This window comes from Hippopotamus amphibius, chromosome 2 (assembly GCF_030028045.1).
Source record: "Hippopotamus amphibius kiboko isolate mHipAmp2 chromosome 2, mHipAmp2.hap2, whole genome shotgun sequence".
Taxonomy (NCBI): Eukaryota; Metazoa; Chordata; class Mammalia; order Artiodactyla; family Hippopotamidae; genus Hippopotamus; species Hippopotamus amphibius.
Genome location: NC_080187.1, coordinates 1,752,603 through 1,779,629, shown reverse-complemented (window position 1 = coordinate 1,779,629; position 27,027 = coordinate 1,752,603). Strand labels below are relative to the sequence as shown.

The 27,027-nt window shown below is 61.6% G+C and overlaps 1 protein-coding gene across 3 annotated transcripts; it reads right to left on the bottom strand.

Moving 5' to 3' along the window:
* Positions 1-7,447: 7,447 nt before the first annotated feature.
* On the bottom strand, positions 7,448-26,518 carry UBAC1 (UBA domain containing 1). Of its 3 annotated transcripts, XM_057721558.1 has the most exons (12): positions 26,242-26,518; positions 22,227-22,347; positions 21,351-21,424; positions 20,855-21,110; positions 19,087-19,157; positions 17,586-17,693; positions 16,597-16,699; positions 16,208-16,316; positions 15,292-15,514; positions 12,478-12,564; positions 11,627-11,765; positions 7,448-7,968 (listed from the first exon to the last, which is right to left on the bottom strand). In XM_057721558.1, exons 1-12 carry the CDS (start codon positions 26,377-26,379, stop codon positions 7,853-7,855), a joined length of 1,545 nt encoding a protein of 514 aa, XP_057577541.1. In that variant the 5' UTR covers positions 26,380-26,518; the 3' UTR covers positions 7,448-7,852. The 3 variants fall into 3 exon arrangements, with proteins under 3 accessions (XP_057577541.1, XP_057577542.1, XP_057577543.1); XM_057721559.1 differs by lacking the exon at positions 19,087-19,157 and having other exon boundaries at positions 20,844-21,110; XM_057721560.1 differs by lacking the exons at positions 19,087-19,157; positions 20,855-21,110 and having other exon boundaries at positions 26,242-26,513.
* Positions 26,519-27,027: the final 509 nt, after the last annotated feature.

The window sequence follows — 27,027 nt, the reverse complement described above, 5'->3', positions numbered from 1 at the left end:
CTCACGGTTCTGTGCAGCCAGCACCTCTGTCTAGTGCCAGCACATCTGCATCGCCCCCCAAGGAGACCCCTCTGGTCAGCAGCCTCCCCCGCCCCCTCCCCAGCCCCCGAAAACCACTGGTCCACTGTCTGGCTGTGGATCTGCCTGTTTTGGACGTTTCTTGTAAGTGGACTCACATGCTGTGGGGCCCTTTGTGCCTGGCTTCTTCCGTCTGTCCTCCAAGGTCCATCCGCCTGCAGCCCGTCCAGAGAAACCGTGGTCCTTGGGAACCACACACCAGGCCGCTTAGCAGCTGTGAGGCTCCTGCCCCAAAAGTGGCCAGTGGGTCACACGCGAGGCGTCGCCTGCACCCAGGCACGGTCAGCACAGCACCCTGGGCACTGGACACTGCCACCCAGAACGAGGTCCCAGCTCCCCAGACACGGCGCCTGCAGAGAGGCTGCCCCTCGGGGCACCTCCGGCGGCCACATCCTTGTCCACCCCCAGAAGCCACAGGTCGGGCTTCACGAGCTGCTGGGCTTGCAGCACTGCCTCCCACCGGGCGGGCGAGGAGGGGATGAGCAGATCCCAGCTCAGCGACCACGGGCGTGAACCTCAGCACCGAGATGTGTAAGTGCATCCTGAAACAATCACGCTGAAAGCAGCCCGACTCCTGGACTCTGGGCACACAGCCCGCACATGGCTGCTCCTGCAACCACACGCAAACCACCCCGCGTGACAGGATGCAGCTGGGGTGGGGGGGCCCCCCGCCTGGAGAGGGATGGGGAGGGGCTCTCGAAGAGCCACCGGGAGGCGGCCGTGAGCACGTGCTACCTGGAGGAGGCGAGCGTTTCACAGGTGTGTACATGTCAGACACGCGAGTTGACCGTGCGTCAGGCCCCCCCACTCCCACCCCACACGGAGCCGTTCTCCTGAAGGCTGGACGGGCACCTACACATACACTCGGTGGTGGGAAGATGTGCAGGAGGAGACGCAGAGCGAGCGGGGTGCCTGGACCCCAGAGAGAGGCCATGCTGTCAGCAAAGACGGGCGGGGCTGCTGGGCAGGGCTGGGGTTCCAGGGCCCTTTCCTGGGTCCCGGGGCTGAAGGGGAGTGCTGTCTGGGAAGGGGGTGCTGCTGAGAACAGCTGCCCCTGGGCCTCCGCAGGCACAGCCCTCCCCCCCACCTTCTTGGCCAGAAGGCCCAGCCTGGCTTTAAGCAGCCCAGGGTAGGAGGACACAGCCCCCATCACACCCCGCAGCAAGGGAGTGGGGGGAAGCTCCTGTCCCTGTGGTCATAGGGGGTCCCCTGCGGAGAAGCTGCTGTGTGACCCAGAAATGTATGTCCACCAGAACCCGTGCTCACGACCTCATTTGGAAAAAGCGTCTTTGCGGATGTGATTAAGGGTCTGGAGATGAGGTCACCCGGCACTGGAAGGGGGCCGAGAGCTGGGCCCAGGTTTGGTTCAGCTGAGTGTCCCTGAGGGACTGGGTCCACGCAGAGACCTGTGGGCAGGACACCGGACCAGATGGGCACTGCGGGGTCCATGCCTGTCTGTGGGAACAAGGCAGAGGCCGCAGGATCCAGGGCCACCCTTCGGGGTGAGTGACAGAACCCCTGCCCCCATGCCCAAGGAATGCCTCTAACAGGCTTTTGTGCTACTTAGGAAGAAGTGTAAGATTTCAGAGAAGCCCACAGCCGAGGATTTCGCGTGATGACGCATCTCTGCCCGGCCCTCCACCCCGCCCGGCCCCTACGTCTCCCTGTGCCTGCCCTGGAGCCCTAGGGCCCTGCCCAGACCTGCTGGCCCGGGCGGGCAGCTAGCTGCCCCTCCCTGGGCTGTAAACAGGGGCTCAGCCCCACCCCCACCCTGTGTGTGCTGCCCAGGCCTCTGAGCCAATGCCCAGAGCGGGCGGCACCAGGCGTGGCAAGGCTGCAGGAGGCCCCGGGGCACGGTGTGGCGCGCACGCCTGGGCAGAGAGCAGCTGGGAGGACACGCGGGGGTGGGGGGCTGCGGAATCGGCCCGGCCCATGGCGAGCCCCAGGGACTACGAGGGGCCTCGGCCTTCTCTGAAAGCTGCCGTTTCCATCCTTGGACCAATTTGAGGAGCCTCAGTGCACGAGCGGCCGCTTGGAGAGCAAGATGAAGTGGCCTCTCACGATGGGGGTGTGGGCGTCGCCAGGAGATGGGGGCAGGGATTGGCTCTCAGGAACGAGGCCCGCAGGCCCCTCTCCTGGGCGGCCTTGGGGGTCCAGGTGGGCGAGGGTGGGAAGGAAGCTGGTGGGGCCCACGCTCACCCGCAGCACAGGCATCTCCAGGTCCTCCACCCCAACCCCACGCTCCGGGGCAGCAGATGGCAGGCCAGCCTCTAGGCCAGGCCCACGCTGGGCTGCACTGATCACCCTGTGACCAGCCACCGGGCGCCGCTGCCCCGGCCTCCCAGCGCACTGGCCGCCGGGGGTCAGGACGGGCCGTCTTGCTCCAGAGCAGCGGTCCTGGCAGGAAGAGCGGCCAGAATCACACCCAGCGTGGTGGGGGCCTCTGGCTGTCACCCCAAGGGCCCCGCATGGCCCCTGCATGTGGCCTGGGCAGCCTCATGGCCGGGCCGCCACGGGACGGGGGGGCTCCTTACGTGGCCCTCTGGGCAAGAGCGAGTCCTGCCGAGAGGGCGGCCCCTCCGACTGGTCTGGGGGGCCGGTGGTCACCTCGCTGACCCCGCGGCTCACGCACGAGCCTCAGGCAGGTGTGAGAGACCCCGCTCCGTGGGAGGGAGAGTCCCACAACCTACGGCCACGGGTCCCCGGGGATCTGGAGGGTTGGGGTCACAGTCTGCAGCGGGGAGGGGCTCACTCCAGGTTGCAGGACTGGGGGCAGAGCCGGCCAGGACCCCCACTCTTCCCGGTCCAGCCCGCCCGTGCTGGCTCCAGCATCCCCGTGGCCACCCAGGGACTGGGACCCAGCCCGAAGTGCCTCACAGGCGCTCTGAGACCCTGAAACAGAGACCCACAGGGCTCTTCTCTGGAAGGGGACCAAGCAGGGAAAGCAGCTCCATCCTGGCCTGTCTGGGGCGCGTCCGATGCCCAGCTTCCTGTCCGCGCTCCACGGGCTCTGCCCACTCGGCCTTCCCAGCCTCAGGCCCCAGCTCTCCAGCGACACCAAATCCCCGACCCAGGGCCCCGGTCCCACGTGGGACCTCAGCAGGGCCACCCCCACCCCCAACTTGGGGTCCAGAGCTGCTCAGAGGCCCTGGGTCACGGTGGGGGGGGGGGAAGAGGGGAGCCCACGGGGGCGCCCGGAGGTTGGGAGCACGCCTGGCGCTCGGCCCTGACGCTCCCGCTGGACAGCACATGGCCCGGGCGAGTCCCCTATGGAGCTCACTTCAGCCAGACTGGGGAGAAAGAACCTGGTGAAGTAGAACCACGCTCTGGGCAGGGCAGGGCAGGGCAGGGCAGAGAACCCAGCACTGGTTTTGTCAAATGTCTTCACTGGGATGCAGGTGCAGGGGCTGGGATGCAGCAGCCAGCAGTGGGCGGGGCTGAGCACACAGCCTCCTACCCTGTGTGCTGTTCCTCTTGATTCCGAGACTGGCCCTGGGCTGGACCCGCCCCTGTGACACAGCAGTCACTCTGCGGCAAGGGTGAGGAAGCAGAGGTCACAGAGGTGACGCCATGCATGTCACCCAGCCAGTGGAGCTGTGGTCCAAGCCAGATGCCTCTCCACCCACCCTTGCCTGTGGCCCTGGGGCATGTGGTTCAAACTGGGTCATGCCTGCGCACCTGCATGCCGTCAGAGGCGCAATGAGGACAGGGCACGTGGCCTGGCCCGTGCCACCCAGAGCCCCTGGGTGAAGCAGGAAGACGCTGGATTCCAGTTCTCAGAGGAAGAGCGTCCCAGGGTGCACCGAGCACGGCCATCCCGCCTCCCCCCAGGTGCCAGCACAGAAAGCTTCTTTGCAGCTGCCACACCCAACCAGGCCCCTCACCCGGGAAAGCCTGGGGTGGGCGAGGCACGCTGGGCACCCACACCCTGGGAGGCGTCCTCTGAATAGCTAGGAGGCCTGGACCCCCCAGGATCGCCTAAGGGGGTGCTGTTTGCAAACATGGTTTCTTTCAAATCTGCAACCTCCCAGACACCGCTGCTGGGCCCCCGCAGCTCTGTGTCCTCCCACGGCCCAGGCCCTACCCCACGCACCCATGCAGTCCCAGCAGAATGCGCAGCCTGTCGGGGGCCCGTGGGGTGTGGAGGGGAGACTGAGGATGGAGCACAGGGCCGCGCAGGGCACAGGGCCTGGGAGCAGAGCCCACAGCTGGGGCCTCAGGCAGCCCGGCCTCCGTACCCACTGGGATGGACCGTAAGCCGGCAAGAGACCGAATCCAGGCTCCCCTCGTCCACAGCCCCCACGTGCTGCCCGGCCGTCCATCCATCGACTGTTTGCTGAGTGCCACCAGGGCCAGCCGCTCCTAGAATGGGGACCCAGCAGAGGCTGGCCCCGGTGGACACACCCCACCCACAGGCTGAGAGCGAGCCCAGCCCCCTGTGCCCTCCGACTCCCGTGGCCACAGCCCCTTTTGCAGTAGCCGGGCCGCCTCTCCGCCTGCCAGAGGACAGGGCGGGCTCCGAGCGGCCCCGGGGCTCCGCCCGCCGCCCGCTCCGCTCCCTCTCGGATCCGGGCTGGAGGAGGGCTTTCTCTTTGGAGGGCCGAGTCCGGAGCCGCGGGGCTCTGCACAGGCGAGTCCTGGGAGGGCAGGAGCCGCTTACCCCCCGCGGCAGCTCCCCCAAGGCCCCCACCGCCGCGTTAAAGCCACGCGCGCGAACACCGGGACCTGCCTCGTGAGCATGGGCCTGGGGCGAGCAGGGCGCGCGTGGAGGGGCGTGGCCAGCGGGTGTGACCCCGCCCCCGAGGCCCGGCGGGGGCGTGGCCTTTGGTGGGCGGGTCCCGGGGCGAGGCCTGGCGGAAACCCAAACCCGGAAGACGAGCACGAGCCCTCCCGGAGCAGCAAACTCATTCCCCCCAAGGAAGAGCAAGCCCGCTGGGCTTCCCAGGTCACCAAGTCCAGGTGGGCGTGCGCAGCTGCTCCACGAGCCCGGGGGCGCCCAGCTCGCTGGGGCGGCAGCAGGCAGGGCCTGGGCGCCGGGAGCCGTGCCCGCAGGCACGCTCTGCGAGGACTCGCCTGTCCAGAGCCCAGACGGTTCCCGACTCAGGCCTCCCAACAGAAAGCCCTCCTCCAGCCCGGAGCCCGAGATGGGGCAGACCGCAGGCCCCATCCCCTGGACCCAGACGCAGCTTCTGGAGCAGCTGGCGGCTTCAGGCCGGGTGGGGCCGCGGCTGTGTGCTCTGAACGGCCCCGCACAGGTCGGCGCCCTGCAGGCTGACCACCGGGGAGGTTCTCGGCCGGCCTCCCTGCCTGCTCCCCGCTCCTGACACCAAGAACCCAACGTTTCTGCAGGAAACGACACTGCGTCTCCACGCTGGCCACGTGGCCGTAAAAGCACGTGGCTAAACAGGACCATGGCCCGGGAGAGAGGCAAGAAACCCTTGAACTGCGTTCCCCAGACTGTAAAATGGGGGAGGCTTGTGAAGGCAAAACCCACAAAATGACATCCGTTGTTTGTCAAGAATTAGGATTGGAGCTGGCAAGAAGGAAGGGCGCTTGGGTCAGTCGGGGTCCAAAGTGCAGAGCTACCAAGAGAGACCCTGAGACCGTAAGGTTGCAGGTGGCGGCTGCTGGCAGATGCTGCTTTGAGGACAGCTGGTGATGACCTTCGGTCTGACACAGTTCAGAAAATTCACGTTCTCAGTGAAGCAGGAACTGTCTGAAACCACAATCCGCGATGGCCCCCGCTCCATCCTGGAAGCCTGAACCACAGCAACTCCATTTTGATTGTTAAGTGCATCCTTTTCTTCACTGGTTAAAGCAGATGCACGTGTCTGAGAGGCCGTAAGACAGGCGGTGAGCACAAAGGTCAAGCCCAGTCACGTGACCCAGCACGGCCTCCCCGCACCTCAGCCTGTGAATGTCCCCGCCGCCACGCGCACGCTCTTGATTCCAGGAATTCCCTAGGAACGCCACGCCTGCAGAAGTCAGGGGAAACGACTCTGCAGCATTCGTAACTTTATCAAGACCCGATGCCCCTCCTGAGTCACGCCACCGATGGCCATGCTCCCGGTGTGGGTCAGAAATCCACGTTCGTCTCGGTCTGGACCTGTGAACCACCAAGGGCAGAGGGACGCCGCTCTGTAAGGAACGGACTTTGCTTCTCCTGCTACCACGGCTGTGCCTGAGAATCCCATGTGCCTGTGATGGCATTAAATTGACTTTTTTAAACCAGGCGTGTAATTAGGTTATGTTTTCTGGGAAGTTCACCGCAGACAGGAGGCACTGCAGGAGATTTGTTATAGAGGGCGCGTGAGTCCTAAGCGCTGCAAAGCCCTGCCCCCACCCCCGACGCCCGCCCACCCTGGCACAGCCTGGTGATGAGTGAACCCTCGCCCGCACCGGCCGTGTGGCTGCCGTGTGCAGGCCTGCGGCGGGAACAGCACCCCACCTCCCACCCAGGACAGCAGCCCCTGACACCAGGCGCCCTGGACCGCGGGCCCTGGCTGCCGAGGCCTCCCCTTGGGCGTCTTTCCCGCACCGCCAGGTGCCACTTGAGACCGGAGCGAGGCTCACAGGAAGAAAAGTCCTCCAGGAACCACAGCGAAGGGTATCAAAGCGCAGGGCCACAGGCTGGCTCCTCACGGATGTCCCCCTGCAGGCAGGTGCAGCGGGGGCCCCACGAGGGGAAGGAAGCCTCGCAGAAGCAAGAGCCCAGGCGGGCCGCCGGCCACCCGGGAGACGGCACCCAACACCCAGCTGCCACGGCTCCCTCCCTCCAACCTGAGACAAGCAACGTGGAATTCTGTCTGCGGGACGGCTGGCCGTCCAAGGGAATCAAAAGGACAGGATGTCTTCAACCAAAACCACTGGCCGGGGCACTCAGGCACCGCATGGGCGCCTGAGAAGGGGGCTCTGACCTGGGCAGCAACCTTTTCTTACGGAGCCCCCCCCCCCACCACCGCGTAAACCTCTGCCAGGAAAGACGTCGCCCTAGGTGAGTCTGAGGCCCCCCTGCACCCACACACATGCGCACTGGCATGACCAGGCCAGCCCCCGGATGGCATGGCTGGTCAGTTTCTCATTTAAAAACACAGATAATGTTTAAAAAAAAAAAGGCAGCCAGAGAGAGGCAGGGCAACTCCCTGCGGCGCTCAGCTTCCACCATCAGATGGGCGGAATGCAGGCCCGGCTCCAGTGACCACACAGTCCCTCAGCTCCAAGTAAAACATGAGATTTTGCCAAGAAAACGTAGATGCGGCCGCGGCAAGCGCCTCAGGTGAAGCGGCGAGCACGCTCTGTCGGGAATGCGAACATCCCCAGGACGCACGTAACTTCCTCTTTGGCGCTGAAATAAGACTGAGACAGAGAATTGGAAAAGGGGAATTTATTTATTAAAGAAAAGTCATCTGTGAATTCTTCTACTTAAGTTAGTACCTTTGACATGAACCCTTCGGATTGAAACATGCCTTCTTTCAAATACCAAGTGGACTCTACAAGCAGCGCCTACAGGTCAATTCAAGTAGCGTTTCAAGAGCCCAAAGGGAGGGAGGCGACCCCTTCCCGGGGTGACGACCTAGTCTGTAAACACTGTCAGAGGCGGAGGCCGCCGAGCGCTGCCCCACAGAGAGTTTCAGCAGGAAGATGCAGGCGCGCGCACGGGTCCCCGCCGGCCCGCCCTCCTCCCCTCCCCGGCCCAAGGGGGCCCGGGGCCCGCACGCTTTCCCCCCTGGGCTGGGAAGGGGAAGAGGCCCGGGCCTGTGGCGGGCGGCGCGGCCTAGGCGCGGTTGAGCGTCTGGAAGATGCGGGAGATCTGCAGCATGACCGGGCCCGTCTCGGGGTCATTCATCCACTGCGTGCTGTTCAGCGGGTTCTCCAGCATGTCCTCGAACGCTGCGGGCACACGACAGGGCGGAGCTGCCTGAGGGCCATCCCCACGCCGCCCCACAGCTGCAGGAGCGCTCCTTCCCAGCAGCTTCCGTGTGGAAGGGGGCGTCGTCCACAGCTGGGCCCCCAAACCCCTCCTAGACCCCCACCCGACTACGGTGTCTGACCTGCCACTCAAGTCAGCTGACACAGAAGACAGGGCGCCGCTGGCAGGGCGGGTGACACGCCCGCGCCCACTGGCACAGCGATTCTGGAGAGCAGCTTGGCAGCAGCCACCAGAAGCCTTAAAATAGCGACAGGCTGTGACTCAGTAACTCCACTTGCAGGCCTACCCTGACAGAGCAGTCAGCTGCAGGGAGGCTTACGTAAGGACGTTGCTGCCAAGTTAATAACATCTAATTGGAAACGTCAAAATGTTCAATCTTAAGGAAATGACTTAAAAAAAAAACTAGCACATTAAAAGTGAGCTTTGTAATGAAAACTGAATCTCCAAACACTTTCATAAAATGTCCCCCCAAACAGAGATGCCTCCTAGCACAAAGCGCTACAGCCCAGACACACTCCGGCCGACGCAGTGGCGACACAGCAACCACAGGCGGACGGTCGCTCTCACGGCTGGAGAGGACGGCTTCGTGCCTGACCTGTCACACCTGCCGGCAGCCAGTCATGTCACTGAAACGGCCCCAAGTTCACAGGCTCCACGGGAAGCATGCACTCAAGCTGCTCGCAGCTGCTCGCGGCCCCGGGCCCGCAGTGCAGGGCTCCGCGTGAAAGGCTGACTTCATTACCGCTACGCCCGGACAGCCCTCCCAGCCCTCCCGATGAAAATCCTCTGAAAACCAGTCTAAAATAGAAGAGAACCCAGAAAGAGGACTTGGCATCTGGGAGAAGGAAACACATGTGGGTTTAGTGAGGTGAGGGCGGCTGTGCCACCTCTGGTGCTGGGAAGCCCCCGCCCCGCCTCCAGCCGACAGCAAACCTGCCCCCGGGAGGAGAGAGCTGCCCGGGAGGGTGAGCAAGCAGCAGATACGGACCCACAGAGACGAAGCCTCACCTGAAGAAGGACGTGCTGCTGCACGCCTTGTGCACTGAAACTGAAAGGTGTGGCACGCGACCAAGGATGTTCCTAACGTATAGAGAGCTGCCAACAGAGCTCTAAGGCCAACCTGGCAGCTGAAACACCACCGACGCGCAGAGGCGACACGTGAAAGAACGCCAACGGCCGGAAGAAAAGCGTTCAAAGGAACAGACGGAGCCCCCAGGTCCCCGTCCGGGGGACGGGGAGGGGCGGGCATCTCACCCGGACGGAGGCCTCGTCAGCTGCCAAGACGTCTCCCAGAGCTTAAACGTCCATGTTCTCTGACTGGGTGGCTGGACTTCCAGCTGCCTATCCTTAGGGAGCAGGAGTTGCGCCCAAAGAGGCAGGTCTGGAAACGGCTGATCGCAGGAGCAGGTTCAAGAGCAGCAACGCGAACAACAGTTTCAACAGGGGAACAGTACGTGTTACGTGATGCGACTCATCTATGGAATGAAGAACCTGTGCCCACTGAAAGCGCGTTTTTAAAAGAGAAAACGCATCCAGTGCGATGAGAAAACAAGCACGACGAAGCTGCCCGGAGCGCCTGCGCCGTTCCAGACCCGTGGGACCAGCAGAAGGAAACCCGCCAACGGGGCTGGGGGGGGTGACCTCTACCTCTTCCAGCTTTTCTGCGTTTTCCGAATGTTCTGTAATGAACATTTTACTTCACCTAAAGAGATGAAGGTCACTAAAAATCCTATGAGAAACTGGAGGGAAAGGGGAACTTCCTTAATCTGCCCAACTGTATCTTCAAAAACTAAAAAAAAAAAAAAAAAAAAAGCCTACAGCAAATCACATACTCAATGGTCAAGCACTAAAAGACGTGCTTTAGAAAAGGCTTTGGACAGACCCCAGGCAGCACGTATGAGACTCCCGAGGGCTCGGAGGAGCAGGAGGGCGGGAAGATGCTTTCAGTGTGGAAAGGACTGCTGAGCACCTGCTACAAAGAATGAAAAACTCACGGTAAGACACATCACTGAAGTACAGAATTTGGATACAAAGAGAAAAATTCCCTACTTTATGCCACACACAGTTCCAGGTAGATCACAGACTTAAATGAGGAACTTTAAAACTACTAGAAAAAGATAAAGGTGAAGATCTTCCTCACCTTGGGGTCAGAGGGCTTTCTTTATAAAGATTCATGTCATAAGTGAAACAGACACATTCAGCTGCATTAAAACACAGGACATCTGTTCATCAAAGTGATAAGTAAAGAAGCCAGAAACTGACGACCTTGGCGATCTAACATCTGATGAAGAACCCATGCGAGGCGGCACAAAGAAGTTTCTGAGCGGTAAGAAGACAGCGCATCAGGGAAAGCGGCCACAAGTCAGGCAGAAGGCCTTTCCCAGCGGAGGTCTGGGGAGCAGCAGAAACTTCTGGGGGGCGGGGCCTTAGAGATCAGGGAACCGGCCCGGCACACAAGCACCGACGCCTGCCTGGGCGGCTGCTCCGGGGCCGGCAGACCGGGCCCAGGACGGGGCACGGGAGCGTGCAGCGCAGCCCTGCGGGCCAGCAAGCCGCACACGCGCTGACGGGCAGAGCACCGTCCAGTCAGCCACGGTACCGCCACGCAGCGGAGCACCTGACAACCCTTCAGAAAGTCATCCCAGGAGCCGACCCAGAACCCAGAGGCGGCAACGGAATGGTCTGAGGACATAGACACCCGCACAACACTGCCGAGGATGCAAAGGAATGGCAAGCGCTCTCGGGGGCCGTCTTGGGGGGGGGGGGGGGTGGCACCTGGGGACTCTAGGGGGCCTGGGCTGCACTATGTTTCTAAACATCCTTTTTTTTTGGACTTTGCTGGTGGCGCAGTGGTTAAGATTCCGCCTGCCAATGCAGGGGGCACGGGTTCAATCCCTGGTCCAGGAAGATCCCACATGCCACGGAGCAGCGAAGCCCATGCACCACAACTACTGAGCCTGAGTGCCACAACTACTGAACCCTGCGTGCCTAGAGCCTGTGCTCCACAACAGGAGATGCCACCGTAATGAGAAGCCTGTGTGCGCTGCAACAAAGAGTAGCCCTGGCTCGCCGCAACTAGAGAAAGCCCGTGTGCAGCAACGAAGACCCAACGCAGCCAATAAATAAATAAATAAATAAATAAAATTTAAAAATAAAATTAAATAAATACATGAAATTTTAAAAATACAAAAAAACCCACTTTTTTTTTATAGTTGAATGGCGGGAATGTGATCATCAGCTTTATTTTTACTTTCTAAAGTTACAAAAAACTATATACACTTTTGTAGCCAAAACAAGCGCCAAAGAAAGCCCTGCAAAGAGTAAGAGCTACAGTCAGCCAACAGCCCCTCACGCACGGCCCTAACCTGCCGGGTGCTGTCTACACTCTCCCAGGCTGGATAACCCACTTGAACTGGGTTTTCAAACCTTGACTGGAGTCACCGCATAGGAGGCTGTCACACCGCGAGCAGGACCTGCTTTCCCGGCCCTACAGGGACACAGCTGCAGCCGCCCAGGGCCACGCAGGGGCGCTACTGGGGCGTGGCGGCTGTGGTATCGCCCAGTGACATCTGTGTGGCGGGCGGGCCCGCCCTGCGCAAGGGGAAAGAAGGCACACACCTAGTAAGGTTTTGGGGTTGGTCAGGCCCAGCTGCACCACGGGGTTGTCCAGGATGGCCTGAAAGAGAGGGCTGTCGGGGTCGATGCCCTGGTCCAGCTCCTCGGGAGAGGGCTTACGGTCCCCCAGCAGCCACTCGCACTGTGAACACAAGAGCGACAGCTGTTAGCGCCTGCCGGACCCCCATCAACCCCAACCCTGCAGCCGGGCTCCTGGCCAGCTCCCAGGGCTGCCCTGAGCGCCAGGGGCTGCACACGCCAGCACAGGCCGTGGAGACGCAGCGCCAGCCTGGCTTTCCTGCAGGTCGTGGCGCCAAAGACCAACGTAATGGCTACAGCTTCTCCAGTCACGAAACCGGGCGCCAGCGTGACCCGCCCGAGTGCTGGGAGGAGAAGCAACACTCGCACGGCACACCTGGGCTCCGTCGCAGGGAAGCAGACCCGGGCAGGACCGAGCGCCTCCCGGGCTCACCGGTGAGTCGGAATGGCTAACGCACAGGCCCGCCTTGTCTCCCTGGTTCGTGCAGGCCAGACAGACTCTATTCCTGCAAGTGGACCAGGTCGCCGCCCCCAGCCCCGCCCTGGACAGCTCTCCGCCATCAGTGGGCGCCTCCCACCTTAGCATTAGTGTAACACAGCCAGTAAACGAGTTACACGCCCACCCACAGAATGTGTGCCATTTTCAAAAGGCAAAGCCCAGAGTTTTCTCAGTACTTAGAAAACTGTATGCTGTTTGAACCCTCTACCCCACTGTTTCACTTCAAAAGCAAAGCAACCGAGTGCACGGGAAGGTGGCCGCACACAGCACTGAGGACGCGCGTGGCGTGGCGGCCCCGAGGCCGCCTGGTACTCACGGCGGCGTTCTGCTGGTTGTTGTTCACTCTGAGGGCATCTATCACCTCCTTTTCGTCGAATCCCATCTCCATCAGGGAAATGACAGCCTAGAGGAGAAGCCACAGGCCTCAGTGCGCGCTCACAGGGCCCCGGCAGCAAGCCCGGGGGGCCCCTTGGCAGAGGGTGCTTTAAAACAACACCATGGGGTTTTCTATTTCAAGACTCTTTCCGTACAGCTCTACTGAAACACTCCTTGGTTTCCTGAACGACAGAGGGACGGAGCCGGGAGGTGGCGGGCACACCTGCTCTCGGCAGGAGGCTCGGTTTCCCATTCCAGGTCCTTCTAGGTGTATCCCCGTGCCTGTCTGGGAAGAACTGTCTTCACAGCCTCACAGCCTATTCCAGAGGGGCTTGTCACCCAGGACGCGCGTGTCAGAAAAAGGTCGCGTCAGCAATTCCCGTTTGGGTGAAGACAAAAATGTCAGTGCCTTTTGACACATTTTGTCTTCAAAATAAAACAAAGAAACTAAAACCAATTCTACCCCTGTAGGACAGGATCTAAGGTGCAAGTTATACACATGCTGGTTTTTGGAGGAAACAATGACCCAGCGCTCCGTGCTGGGGGTGGGGGGAGGGGACGGCGGGTACACGCTCAGGACAGACGTCACATAATGACACAACCCTCGCTTTCCCCTTGACGTCACCCCACCACCTCTGAAAGGCTCAACTCTGCACAGAAAGGTAAAGGTTTCATCCGTTCCAAAGGCTTCTATTGACTCTGACGGTCAGACCGTGCCTTTGAAGCCCCTGACGTCGTCTCCCCCCACTCTCCCACGGTGTCGGCCCCTCGGGTCACGTGTGGACGCGGGCGCGGCCCAGCAGGCCCTGGCCTCGCGACCACCACCCCGTGCGCTCGGCAGTCAGTCTGGACGGCTCCACAGAGAGCCCGACAGGAGAACGGCAGCTGTGGGGTGATGGCGAAAGACGCTCCACGGGAGCCGGACTTCGCGCGGTGAGCTCGGGAGTCAGCGCCCTCTGCTCGCCACCCGCTCCCTCTGCGGCGCTGTGCCGCTGCCTGACTCCGCGCCTGTCAGCGAGCCCTGGGAGCAGGGCCGCCAGGCAGCAGTATTTGATATCCACATCGTAGAAGATCACCTGCAATCTACTCCGAAATGCAAGGACAGGAGGGCCTTTCCATTAGTTTCAATAAAAACCATCCTCCCTCCTCACTTCTGTCGTGGCCCAGGAAAAGCTGCCCAGGACTCCTGGGGGTGATTCCAGATGCTCCCCCGGCCCTGCTTCCCAGCACTGGGACAGGCCCTCGCACCTGCAGGCTCTGCACCGTCACTGTCCCGTCCACGGCTGGAGCGGGTCGGGGCAGGCAGCAAAAGGTCAGTTTGGGTCTCAAGTCCAAGTCTTGCCCTCCAGTCCCGTCTCCCCAGGATCTAAACTAAGGTCTTGTTCCTTATCGGACCACCCCCCTAACTGGTACAGGATCAAAGGCCCTGGTCCCTCAAGCTGCGACACCCTTTTGGGAAAATGAGTTTGTTAAGATGGTTAAGAATGACACCCAGAGGAGGAAAGGCCTTTAAGTTGGTGACCAAGACCAGGAACTACCCGGCAGTGGGCCCGACGAGGCCCACACAGGACCGCAGAGGGGGCAGCACGGAGCCTGACAACAGAGCACGGGGACTCGCCCAGGGAGAGGCTGCCCTTCCCAAACACGGGTCCAGTGCCAGGCCCGGGCTGAGCTCCCCGAGAGACTAAGACAAGACACGCTTCCTTCAGGACCGAGAAACACTGGACTGAGATAACACAGGTACTTCTGAATGCACGCTGAACACAACACGGCAACGCACCACAGTAACAGAAACAAAGCAACGGCCAGCAAGCCTCCCAGAGGGTGGGCCCCGGGAGGGGCACAGGCCCCGTCAGGGCGCGGCTGGGGCTGACCCTCACACGCAGGACGCAGACCCTGGTCCTCGCGAGGCGGCCAGTGGGGGCTGAAAACCGGGACCCTGAGCAGCGTCTGCGTCCCCAGAGAGAGGGGCAGGGCCCAGAAGCCCGCCGGACGAGTAACACGAAAGCTGGCCTCTGGCCCGGGATCCTGCTCCCCCGCAGAAGCAGCCTCTGAATCCTCCGCGGAGGGCACCCCATGGCCCGGCCACGGGGGACTCCCACAGAAACATAAGCCACAAGTGAGCCCCCGATGGGCATCACGCCCTGAGGACACGAGGCCCCCAGCACAGTCAGGAGGACACAAAGCACCAGAGCCCTGATGCCTGGAGCTGACAGAACTGTGACCCGAAAGAAAACAGAACATGCTCAAAACATGAAAACATCCAAAAAGATTAAATGAGAATTAAACCCAACGAAAGAAGAGTGTAAAACAACATGGAGATGCAAAAGCATGAGAGACCAGGTGACAGCGAGGAGGTGGCCGCGCACAGCCGGAGGCATCGGGACCCCGGGCCCCTGAGTCGCGCAGATGCCATGTTTCCAGGGGGCTGGCGGCCTAACCAGCCTCCCACTCACGGGGCCGTCCCATGCGGCGGGCAACCCTCTGGGCTCTGGGCAGCGCCCCCGCCCAACCCCTCGGCCCGAGGACACTCGTGACACAGCTGGGAGCTGGCTGGGAGTTTGCAGGTGACAGGTTGTGGACTCACCGTGCAGAGGGCTGCACAGGCCGCTGGATGCCAGGGAGGGAAACGTCAAGCTGAACCTGGGGACGCAGGGCTGGCTCCCTGCAGGGCCGGCAGCTCAGCCTGCAGTCAGCACCCAGACTCGGGAGGACAAGCACGTCTGCCTGCCCGAAACGGCCCGCCAACACGTACCCGGGCGTCGGGGCGGAACTCCCTTTTCCTCCGGATCTTCTTGAAGATCTCCGTCAGCTCGTCTCTGGCCTCCTCGTCCTCCGCGCTGGCTCCGGCAGCGACGGGGGCAGGGGCGGCCTCAGCGCCCGCCTCTCCCTGCAAGGCTGGGCCTGGAAGCGGCGTGTCTATGGTGGGGTCTTCCGCGTGCTCGATGAGCCACTCCATGGCCTGGGGCACCGACATGCTGCAAGGTACGGTGGACTGTGTGCAGCAGCCCAGGCCAGGGAGCCGGGGCCTCTGTTTCCCCGAGAAACTCCTCTCTGATCTCCCGGCTTCCCTGGCACGAGATGCCGACCCCTGTGATAAGGACCTAACACCACGCGCCTGGCGCTCCGGCCCTGCCCCAAACTGCCCCGAGGCCCCGGCCAGAACACCGAAACCCACGCGCACAGCAAAGGGAGCCAAACCCGTGAGCTACACAGGAGAGTTGGGGTCCAAAGCAAAAGGAACACAGCCCACTGACCATCCCTGGGTTACAGGTGATTTATTTTAGATCTGATCACAAACGAAGGGCAGCTAACTAAAAGCAGGAAACCTCAGGAGACTGTCGAGGACACCAACACAAACACTGCTGGAGTCGTCCACGGCCCTGCTGTGAACAGGCTTCCATTAGAGCTCCCTTAAAACGATGCCCAATGAAGTTTACAGAATCATGGTTGTATCCCATGTTCCCCATAAGCGAGCTGCTTTCACACGGCCCTGAAACACCTGGAGGAGCCCAGTCGAGTTACTTCTGGGACACGCACTTCAGGTCCTCTTTAAACACGCACATATATTAGGAATGATTCAATCAAAGGGTCTGGGAAGGAATTAGCCATGGGGGACCCCACAAGACCAAGCCCGCCGCCTCGGGCGAGGGAGGGCGCCCCAGACGTACTGGTTCAGCCGCAGGGCCTTCACGGCTCTGTTCTCGGGAAAGCCCATCTCCGTGAGCTGCCGCAGGGCCGCCTCGTCCACATGCTCGTCCTCGTCCTCATCCAGCATGGCTGCGGGCAAGACACGGTGCCGTGAGACCTCGGGCAGCGCCCGGCTGCACAAGGGGTGCTTCCCTGAGCCCCTCGGAGGGCAGGTGCTGTGTCTGAGCACCAGACGTTCGTGGCAAATGTCTCACACCTCAGAAAACCCGAGAAAGAACCATCGGCTCTCGTCTGCATAAACACGGGCTGCGGGTGTGAGCCGCTCCCCGAGCCCCCATCCACGGACCCTCCTACGGGAGTGTGAGCGGGGACGGCCAAGGGTGCGCGTGCGCCGGGGGCCTGCTCCCACCGTTTGCCTTCTTAAATAATTCCACAGCGTCCGGGTTCAGCGCCAGCAGCTTCTGTGCCACCTCGATGAGAGACACCAAGATTCTCCGCAGCTCCGTCTGGAACTGCAGCGAGAGGGAGAGACGGCCAACAACGCTACTTGGGTCTGAAACGACACTCCCCGTCCTAAAACCCCGAACCTGTGAGTCAAAGGACGTCCAGACAACTGGGGAGAAGGGAAGCGAGGCATGTCAGGAGGGTGGGGAGGAGGGGCCCTGGCGGGCACAGACGGGCTGTGACACGGCCTCCCGCCAGCGACACACACACGCTGCGGATGCCACTCAGCCTGCAGCCCACGAGGAAGGCGGCCGGCCTCCTGGTCGCTGAGGGAGCTGAGAGCCCGCCCTTGGCTTCGCTGAAGAAAACACTGATTCTACGGGCTCCACAGATGCGGGTCTCTAACTCTCACCTGCAGCCAATCATCTTCTCAGCAAGGGGCGGGGCAGCTGGGAATATCATCAGGGCCCCCCCACCCCCACCCCGCCAACGCGCCTAGGCCACCGGGACGGACACACACGCGCAGCCCACGGAGGGACAGGCATGCCCGGGCCCCGCTGCCCTGGTCACCACGGAACTCTCTGGAAGAGGCTGGAGAGACGTGCTCCTGAACGGACCCGGCTCGTGGCGGAGCCCTCAGCCAGGCCCGCAGTCCCAGGACGGCCGCCCCCACTCCAGCCCAGCCCTCGCCCGGAAGCACTGGAAACACTCTGCTCTGTTAACTTAGGACTTCCCAACCCCAAACCACCAAGAGTCAGATTTCTCTCTAAAAGCTTTTTACCAAACTCAGGACAGAACTAAGTTTGCCCACAGTATCTATCCTTTCGATGTCTTTTTAAACTTCTTACTTTGAATTAATTTATTTACAAGAAAGCTCCAGAACAGTGCACAGAGGTCCTGTATCCCCTTCGCCAGCTTCCCAAGTGCTCTCAGGAGCTTCCTGCGGGCACTCACGTCTCTCATGTTGGTCTGCACCACGGCCCGGTCCATGTTGTAGGAGGGCAGGTTGGCGGTGGCTCGGAAGATAGCATCTCTGTCCGGGGCTTTCTGCTCTTGTTTCTTCTAACACAGAACAGTAATCAGAAAGCCAGAAATGAATATAAGAGCAACAAAAAGCAAGATTATGTTGCAGAATAACCAGCTCCAACCAGGGAAAGAACGGGTGTCCTCGGGAGCTGAAGCCATACGCCCCGTGACGAGCAGGGAGGCTTCTGGAAGGTTCTGCGCATGGCCTCAGGGACAGACACGGGACACAGTCATGGCCCGCCGGCGCTGGAGCGGGGCCTTGCAGGGTAGGGGACAACAGACACTGTCTCCTGCGGCCACAGAATGACCGTCACACGGGAGCGATGGCTGGGCAGGCGGGCAGACCGCACAGGAGCCGGGCAGACTGGCTGGAAACGTACTAGCCTCTGCTCCTTCTGGAACCCCCGACGCAACCGTGAAGGAACAGAGAGGGCAGAAACAAACAGGATGAAGAGATGACACCGGGGGAGACGGCACCCAACTCTCGGGGGACGGCAAAGAGTGGGAGGGGTGAGCAGCGCTCCGGCCGCAGAGGGCGCGCGCGTGTAGGAGCGGCCTGGCCGACCCCGGGCCCGAGGGCCGCGCCGGGGGGTGGGGCGGGGGTGGGCGAGCAGCAGGAGCCGAGACGCCCGCGCCACGGGGCCCAGAGGGCAGAGGCGCCGACCTAAGGGCAGGCCCAGCCCAGGCCGCTCGGCGCCCGGGACGCTGGGCGGGCGGGGGGCACGACGGCGGGCCCCCGGCCCCACGGCGGAGCCCCCAGCAGCAGCACGACCCGCCAGCACAGAGCAGCCAGTGGGCGGCCAGGGCCTCCGCCGGGGACGTGAGGGAGGCCTGCAGCGTGAACCACAGAGACCAGAGGAGATGCAGAAGAAGGGACAGAGACACACAGGGAAGAGAGGACCTGAAGGGCGGAGCGCGCAGCTACGGTGCAGCTACAGGCTCTCGGGAGGGGCTCACAGGGTGCGTCGGCAGCCGAGCCAAGAGCGGGACTCTGGGAAAGCTAAAAACCTCTCAGAGAGGCCCGACGTCCAACTAACAGGAGTTCCAAAAACAGTACAGAGAAAAGAGAAAACGATGGGAGGAAATGATCCAAGATAATCCAGAAAACTTTCAGAATCTCCAGCTTCAGGGAGCTCAGCACAGTGAAGGAGAGAGACAGGCCTCACAGTGAACCATGAAACCCCAGACCTCCGAAGAGCATCGGGAGACGCTAAAAATCCCAGACGGGGTCAGGGAGGAGGGGGCGTGCTGACACGCCCACCCACCACACAGACAGCGTGGAGCCCAGGGCCAAGGCCTCCACCACGCACGCGGCTCCACCCACCCAGCAGCCACCGAGCCCTGGAAGCAGGGCCTCCAGACCGCCGCCTCTTCCGAGATGCCAGAGGGAGTCTGGCCCCAAAACCAAGAACAAGCCGAGAGCACTCACTGGACTCTGCAGCAGGCACCCGTCGGCCCCAAGACCCTGCTCCTGGCCATCACGGCTGCACGACCCTGGGCCTGTGAGCAGATGGATTCCACTGTTAGGTTAGGTTAGGTCATGTCCTAACCTGGAAGGACATGACCCTCGGTGGCCCTGACCTAATCAGGTGAGCCCTTAAACACGATAGGGCTACTTCTGGTCATTGAGACTCAAAGCAAGAGGCATCCAAGGCATGAGCCCCCTCGGGGCTGGCTCTGAAGATGCAGGGGACTGGGCGGCAAGGGACACAGTGGCCTCCAGGAGCTGAGGGGGGCCCCAGCTCACAGCCAGTGAGGAAAGGGGACCCAGCCCTCCAAACTGCAGGAACAGGATTCTGCCAAATGCCCGAAAGAGCCAGAAGCGCAACACCCCCGGAGCCTCCAGAGAGGGAAGCAGACCTGATTTCAACTCTTGAGCGCAGGGCCCAGCTGAGCCCGCCCAGCACGGACCCGGTGACCTGGGTGCTGGCGGGGCTGTTCCGAGCCGGCCAGCCCACGGCCAGGGAACACACAGCTGTGGGCGACGCGGGAGGGCCCGCACAAAGGGAGCGGGCAAGCCTGGGCCGCACAGCGGGCGCCGACGCACAGGCGCAAGGAGCCGGGGGCAGCCCCCGGGGCGCGGGAGCTGACAGACGGCCTCATGCACGTGACCCCGCTCTCAGAGGTCAGGGTCAGGGTCAGAATCTGAAACAATGAGCAACAAGCCTACAGGGAACAAACAAAACGAGGAGGAAATTAATGGCTCCAGGGAAACAGCACTGCACAAGTAAGGACAGCCAACCTCAGCACACCGCTCATGGCCGAAAGCAACTCCTGTGCACTGATGATAAAAATTACAGCCACGGGGACTCTGAACCTCTGAGCAACGTCATGCTCTGACCCTCGTGGGAAGGGCCGGGGTGGGGGGGGGAGGGCTACCCAGATCCCCAAGCAGCAGCCGAAAGAGCCTAAAGTTGAAAATCCAAGAAATAACACTACAGAAATGTTGTTTAGAAATAAGGAAGAGAATCGCTGTAGAGACAGCTGAAAGAGTTGTGAGTGGTTACCTTCCAAGTGCGTGACTCAGAGGGGCAGGAGGCCACTGACTTTCAGCAGAATATCTGCAGTATCACTTGTCCTTCTAAATACATGAGCTACTTTGACTTTAAAAATTAATAATGATTCACAAAAACAAGCATTAACATTTTATGATATTTGTTTTATAAATACGCACAGAAAAAAGGTGAGGCCACAGCCCTGCAGGCTACGCAGAGCCGTGGGGGTGACGGGAACCTGCCGTTCACACAGTCACCAGGCTTCACATCGTTGCGTTGCCAACGACCAAATGTAACCCGAGAGCTGGGTCCGCCCAGCAGTTCTGGGAAACAGGCCCGACACAGGGGCAGGCCCCATCCATCTCTGGGGACAGGGCGAGCGGCGTGCCCACGGCCTGCTGCACCGAGGCAGGTGTGGCTGCAGATAAGGGCCCCCTCCCGGCCGCCCGGCCCACAGGAGACCCTAAAATAGCGTGTCCCGCCGCCAGGCCCAGGCCCGGCCCAGAGTCTGGCCTGCATGCTCTGGGGCGAAGGCTCTCCTGAGCTTTTCGAAGCCTGAGTGAGAACCTCTACCCCTGGAGCTGAGGAAAGCCTGGCGCTGGCGTGGCTGCCCCCAGCAGGGCACTGCTCTGCCCCGGGCACGGCAGGCGTGGGGCCTCAGAGCAGAAAAAGGCCTGTGGACAGAACAAACCTCCCACGTACAGACGAGCCTCCTACGCCGGGCTCTCTGAGGAGTGAGCTTCGGGGGCAGCCCCTGTGCAGGTGACGACCCACACGGTCTTCCCAGGGCGCCCGCGCCAGAGGGAGCACTCGGCGGAGCAGCAACTCCAAGGATGTCCATCCTGTCCCGCAAAAGCCACTCAGCGCAGGTGGCCCCGGCCTGGCTGCTGCCCCTGCATCCGTGTTCTCGGTTTTGTGGGTGGTCTTCAGCGACCTCCTGACCTTCTATCGGGTCATGCTTGAGGAGAAGAGGGACAGGAGCTCAGGATGAAACCCGAGCCCGAGAACGTGCCACACTTTCCTCTCTGCAGCCACCAGAACAGGCCACCGGCCACGACAGAAAACCCCACGACCACACCGCCTGTGACCGTGGGGCCGGCAGGGGCCGTGGACAACTAGCGTACAGACGCTTCTTTTCCGGCCTTCAGCATGGGAGACCTCCACTCACAGACCTCCAATCCCAGACTCTGAAGCTCACCTTTTCTTCTGCTGAGACGTCTGCCATCTTGGGGAGGGGGTCTGGGGTACGCTTTCTGATCAGCAACAAGACATCTAGGAGAAAGAGCCCCCGTGCTGGTCACCATCTTACATCCACAAAGCAGCATAAAGGGGGCCAGGGGACCCCAGGACCGAGCAGCAGGGCTGCCTCCAGGCACCTCCCCCACGGGGTGTCCACACAAGCCCGTCCTTCCCTCAGCGCCCGAGTCTGCCGCCCCTGCTCACCTACAGGCTCGGGCCTGGCCAGAACCTGCCTGAGGCGCAGCAGCGGGACCAGCGTTCTCATTTTAAGGGCTCTGTCTGAAAGTCTGTGAGGTCGGCACGTCCTGTCTTAACCCTCAGAGCTAAGCACCTGGGGTGTGGTTAGGCCACAGTCCATGATGTGGTCAGCGCCCAGCTGGCTCGGGGCTTGCCAACCGGACGCCATGGAGGTCTGTGAACGATACCCCAGTGTTTCCCAGACAGACGACTTAAGGGACCCCCACAATTAAAGTCGTGTTGTGAGTGACAAGGAAAGCAAAGTCTCCTCCCCGAGTGCCTCCACGTGCAAGCCTCTGGGTGAACACATGGAGATGTGTATGCTTAGGGCTTCTTCCCAGGTGTCTGAAACCACCACCACACTTGTACTTTCCAGCCCCAAATAAAGCCTGCGGCAGCTCTGGGGACACTGGTTCTGCCTGGACGCAGAAGCGACGACAAGGTTCGCAGTGTTCCAGGGCGCCCGTCTCAACAGAGGGAAGGGAAACCGCGCCGCAGACGCATCTCTCCGCTCAGCCCCTCTCGGGACGGGGACGTCCACGCTGGGGGTGCTGCCCCCTCGCCCGCTCCCGGCCCACTGCCCGCGAGGCGCCCTCACCCTCGTCCTGGACGTTCTCCTCCAGGAGGGTCTTGGCGTCACTCAGCACCCTCTCCGAGGCAGCGTGTATTAATTTGTGATGGGTCACGGTCTTGGGGTCTTCTAAGCTCCCATGAGTGCACTGGGGGAGAAAACCATGGAACACGTTAAAAGACAGAAGACAAGTCAATCACAACACGGATAATACAGGACCTGACACCCCAAGCTGCACCAAGAATTTACTGGTTTTCTTGTAGCTACAAAGTGAAAGCTGAGAGGCAACCAGAGAAGTCAAAGGAAACGCCACAGCGCCTGGTCCCCACGGGCGGCCACCGGCCACCCGCCCGCCAAGCACTCCTGCACAGGCTCCAGGCTCTGACACGCGACCAGGCCCCGCTGGTCGTCAGCAGCTACCCGCACTGCTTCCTTAGTCTGGAAAGATCTGGAGAACGATTTAAAGATGAAAACAGCAGGTTCGTTGTCTCCCAAGAACCTGAAGATCTAAGTGTGATCCGTGTGCTTCTTTCCCTCCTTCCGCAGGTGAACGAGAGGAAGCCGAGCGAGAGACACAGCGGAGAGGCCAGTCCACGGGGAGCAGGGACAGGGGCCTGACCCCCCCCCAACACCCACAAACCCCAGGAGACGTGACCGGCCTCGGCTCAGCCCCCAGCTCACCAGGCAACAGCCACAGAGACCCCAAAGCGAGCTACAGGTGTGGCTGGCGGGGCCTCCCGGGAGCCCGAAGCGGGTCACCTGGCACGTGGTTGTGTCTCACTGATCAGCGGCCCAGGAGCCCCAGAACACACGAGGGGGGGGTGTGTGCTGAAGGCCAGGCTGGAGGGAGGCTGCTGCGACACTGGGGACGTGTGGCGCCGGGGTCCTCACGGCCGTCCTCGGTCAGGCGGGGCCGCCTTACCACCTCCCTCTGCCACCAAAGATACCCCGCCCACATCACCGTTCACCCAAAGGGAGACGCTAAGGAAGCCTGTACTTCACCTCTCAACACTGGCATTTTAAGAGTAGCTAGCATTTTCGGCAATCTAACACTGAAAACAGGAAAAAGGGATCGCAGGGCTTCAGGGCTGTCACAGACACACACACAACTGGGGGGGCTGGGACAGAGGTGGAATCCAGCCAACAGGAAGCCACACTCTGACCGTTTACGACAGAGAACACCCCCCTCCCTGGAATCTCACAGTGGCTCTGCTCCCAGAAATACTGGGTGTGCTTCTTCTAATTCTGAAATGTGCAGGCTAGCTGATTTGCCAAGTTCATAACACAGTCTGTGAAACACAATTTTCCAAAACAATCCTCATGCTCGTTCCTGAAAAAACTGTACTCTGCAGCGCGCCGACAGGCGCCAGGAGAAAACACAAGCACGAGTCACCGCGTGATGCCTGCTCACTTCACGCCTCCCTCTGTGCTCACAGCGGCGCTGGAGCGAGCTGGGCTGTGCAGGAAAACAGCCCCCGCCGAGCCCATCGCAGGGGCGGGCAGGCGCCCACACCCAGCCAACCGCTTCCTCCCCAGGAGAGCGGAGCCTAGTTTCTCTTACCCTGATGTCATCTGTCACTTGAAGACACACCTTCATGTGATCCAAGAGACATTACCAGCCATCCTAGCAGGTTACGGACTGGCAGTCTCACGCAGGTTTACCACACGCAGGAAACACCCACCACGCTGCAGGTGTAACCTCCTTAACGTCCTAAACCTCCTGTTATGTAAGACGGTTTACTTTGCCCCTTTCTCCAAGCTTGGGCTAGAGTCCACCGTGGTGGCCCCAACCTATCCATATACAAAACTCAAGGCTGCAATAGCTATCCGTTTCTGTAAGAGTCATGACAATAAACCTTCACTAATAAACCAACTTTATTAATTTAAAAAATATATATAATAAAAAGTATAAAGCATAATCAGACTCCCAGGAGTGCTGTGGGGGGAGGGACCCACAGTGTCCCCTCGAGGTAGAGGGGAAGGAGGAAGCAAGCAAGGATGCCTGCCTCAGCGTGCGCCGGGGAAAGCGGGGAAGGAGGGACAGGAGCGACGCGGCGACACCATCCAGACACTGGTTTCCAGAGCGGCATTCAGGCCACGACTTGAGAACTCCGGAGGCCTGCTGACAGGCTCACCAGGCAGCGAACACTGCCAGCACAGTGGGATGGGCACGGAGGTGGGGTACTCTCTGAGCTCCATAATTTACGGCGGCTCTTTGGACGGGGAACCCCCCTGCTGCTCGGCGCTGGAGAGACTGCAGCGTGGGGTAAAAGCTCCGTTCCAAGCAGGATGGGGCCACAGGACACCCTGATGATACACCCCACTAGGGACTGAAATAAGAACCGTCAGGCACATGACAAGCAGCATCGTGTGGAAACCGGCCGCCTTGGTAACCCCGGGTGTTCCTGCGACTCCGCAGCAACATCTCGTTCCCCTCCATTCGGAAAGAATGGTGACAGCTACGCCAATCCTTACCGTCAGTGAGGTCAACTAAACGCCACAGGGTCGCCCCTGCTGACGTCTCCTGGCCTGACTCAGCAGGTGGCAGTTCTGCACTGACCGTCTCCTTCCACTTACAGGCGTGCCTCATTTCACCGCGCCTTGCTTTATTTCAGTTCACTGATACTGTGCTTCTTACAAACTGAAGGTCTGTGGCAACCTTTGTGTTGAGCAAGTCTATTGGTGCCATCTTCCCAATGGTATTATTTTTTAATTATGGTATGCATATTGTCTCTTTAGCCATCATGTCATTGTACACATAACAGACTAGAGTATAATGTAAACATAACTTTTACAGGCACTGGGAAACCAAAAAATCCACGCGGATTAGCTTTATTGCAATGGTCGCTGAGCTGCGTGGTCTGGAAGCGAACCCGCAGTATCTCAGCGGGGTGCGGGTGTCCCATTAACCCACACGTTTGTTCTGGGCCCACCAAAGTCTGGCCCTGGGTACGCGAATACTAACCCAGCCCCCGAGGAGTTCCCGTCCTGAGTGGGTGGGACACAGCATCTCAGGGAGGTGTTTTAACAATGGACGAGACAAGCAAGGAGCCTGGCTCCAGGGGTCCGCACGCCCGCGGAGCTCCCAGACTTCCAGCTTCGGGCCGTCGTGGCGCTTTTCTAGCTGGTGAAATCACCCGACTGGCTGGCCAATCACACACCTGCCCAAGTGTGCGTGTCCGGACCCCCTCCTCCTCGATGTGAGACCAAGACCCGGGACTCTGACAACCGGAAAGCTCCTTGCCTGCCTCTCACAGGTGCAGAACAGCTCCACAGAACCCGACTCCCAAGAGGGACCCAACAGCATTTCGCGGGGAGTCCCCAGAGCAATGACTGGACGTTTATCCTTGCAGACCACACTAACAGATACATCACTCATCACAGGGAATGCACACTAAGAGGCTGTGGCCTCCTTTGTACTAAATTCCGACTTGGAGACCCCAGATCGTGCGAAGGCCAGAGTTTCCTTACGCAGCCAGGGTCAGACCGATAGACGTCTTGGCCCGCCTCACAGAGACGCGAAGCTCACAGAAGTAAAGCCCGGAGCTGGTTTCACAACCCAGCAACCTAAGGCACCGCGCACGGGGGGTACTTGGTGTGAGCGAACTTTAAAAAGTGGCCCTCTGGCGAGAAGCCCCTTCGCCCGGACCTGCCCGCGCCCTGGGTGTAAAGGCCGCCGGGAAGCGGGGGCGCGTCCCGCAGCCGCTCCGTTCCGAGCGCTTCCAGCGCCGGGGCACGAGCCCAGCCCCAGGAGGCCGCTCCCAGCAGCCGGCGCTGCAGGCCGTGCAGGGGGCCCCTCCCGCATCCCCGCGTCCCGGGGCCCTGGCGCCGGCTCCGCAGGCCTCGGCGCGGCAGCGAGCGCGGACGCCGGCGGCGCCTGCCCCAGCCCGCGGCTTCGACCCGCCCCACCTCCAGGGCTGCCGTCGGAGGGAAGGCGGGGGGCGGCCGGCAAGGCGCCCGGCCCGGGGCCCGGCTCGCGGGGGCGGCCGGGGCGCGGGGCGCGGGGCGCGGGCGGCGAGGCCCGAGCCGCGGCCGGCCTTACGTGCTCCAGGCAGCGCTCCTTGAGCTTCTCCACCGAGGTGTCCTCGGCCGCCTCCTCCAGCCACTCGGCGCCGTCGGCCGCGCAGACGTGCAGCCGCAGCACCTTGCCCGCGAAGATCTTCTCCTCCTGCACGAACATCGCGCCGCCGCCGGGGCCTGCGCCCGCCGCCCGGGCCCTGAAGGTCACCGGGGCGGGCGGGCCGGGGGCGGGGCCAGGCCGCCCGCGCGCTCCCTCGCTGGCCGCCGCCGCCGCCCCGCCCCGCCCCGGCTCCCGTCGCCCGCCCGCCCGGCCCCCGCCTGGGCCCGAGCCGTCGCCTCGCCCGGCCGCCGAGCCGCCGGGGGCGCGCCGCGGCCGCCGCGCAGGAAGGGCGTCACAGGGCGCGCCCGGAGCACGCCGGGAGGTGTGGTTCTCCGCAACGCGCCGCGCCGGAAGTGCATCGCGGGGCGCGCCCGGGGCGTGCCGGGAGCTGTAGTTCTCGGCCGCGCCCCCCACGTCCCGCACCTGCGTGGGCTCTGCAGGCGGGGCTGGCAGCCGCGCGCGAGCCGGGAGCTGGCGAGTCTGCTGCGAGGGGGGCTCTCGGCGTACGACGCACCCTGGATCCTGAAGAGCTGGCGGGAAAAGAGCGTGGAAAATACCTCAGTGATGTTTATCTATTGACGACAGGCTGTAATGATAGTTAGGGTGTATCGGGTTAACTGAAGTAGGTAGACATCGACTTCACCTGTTTCTTTGCACCTTGCGAAGCTGCGGCTCCGGGGGGATTCTGGGCTGTCCGTGGGGCCGCCG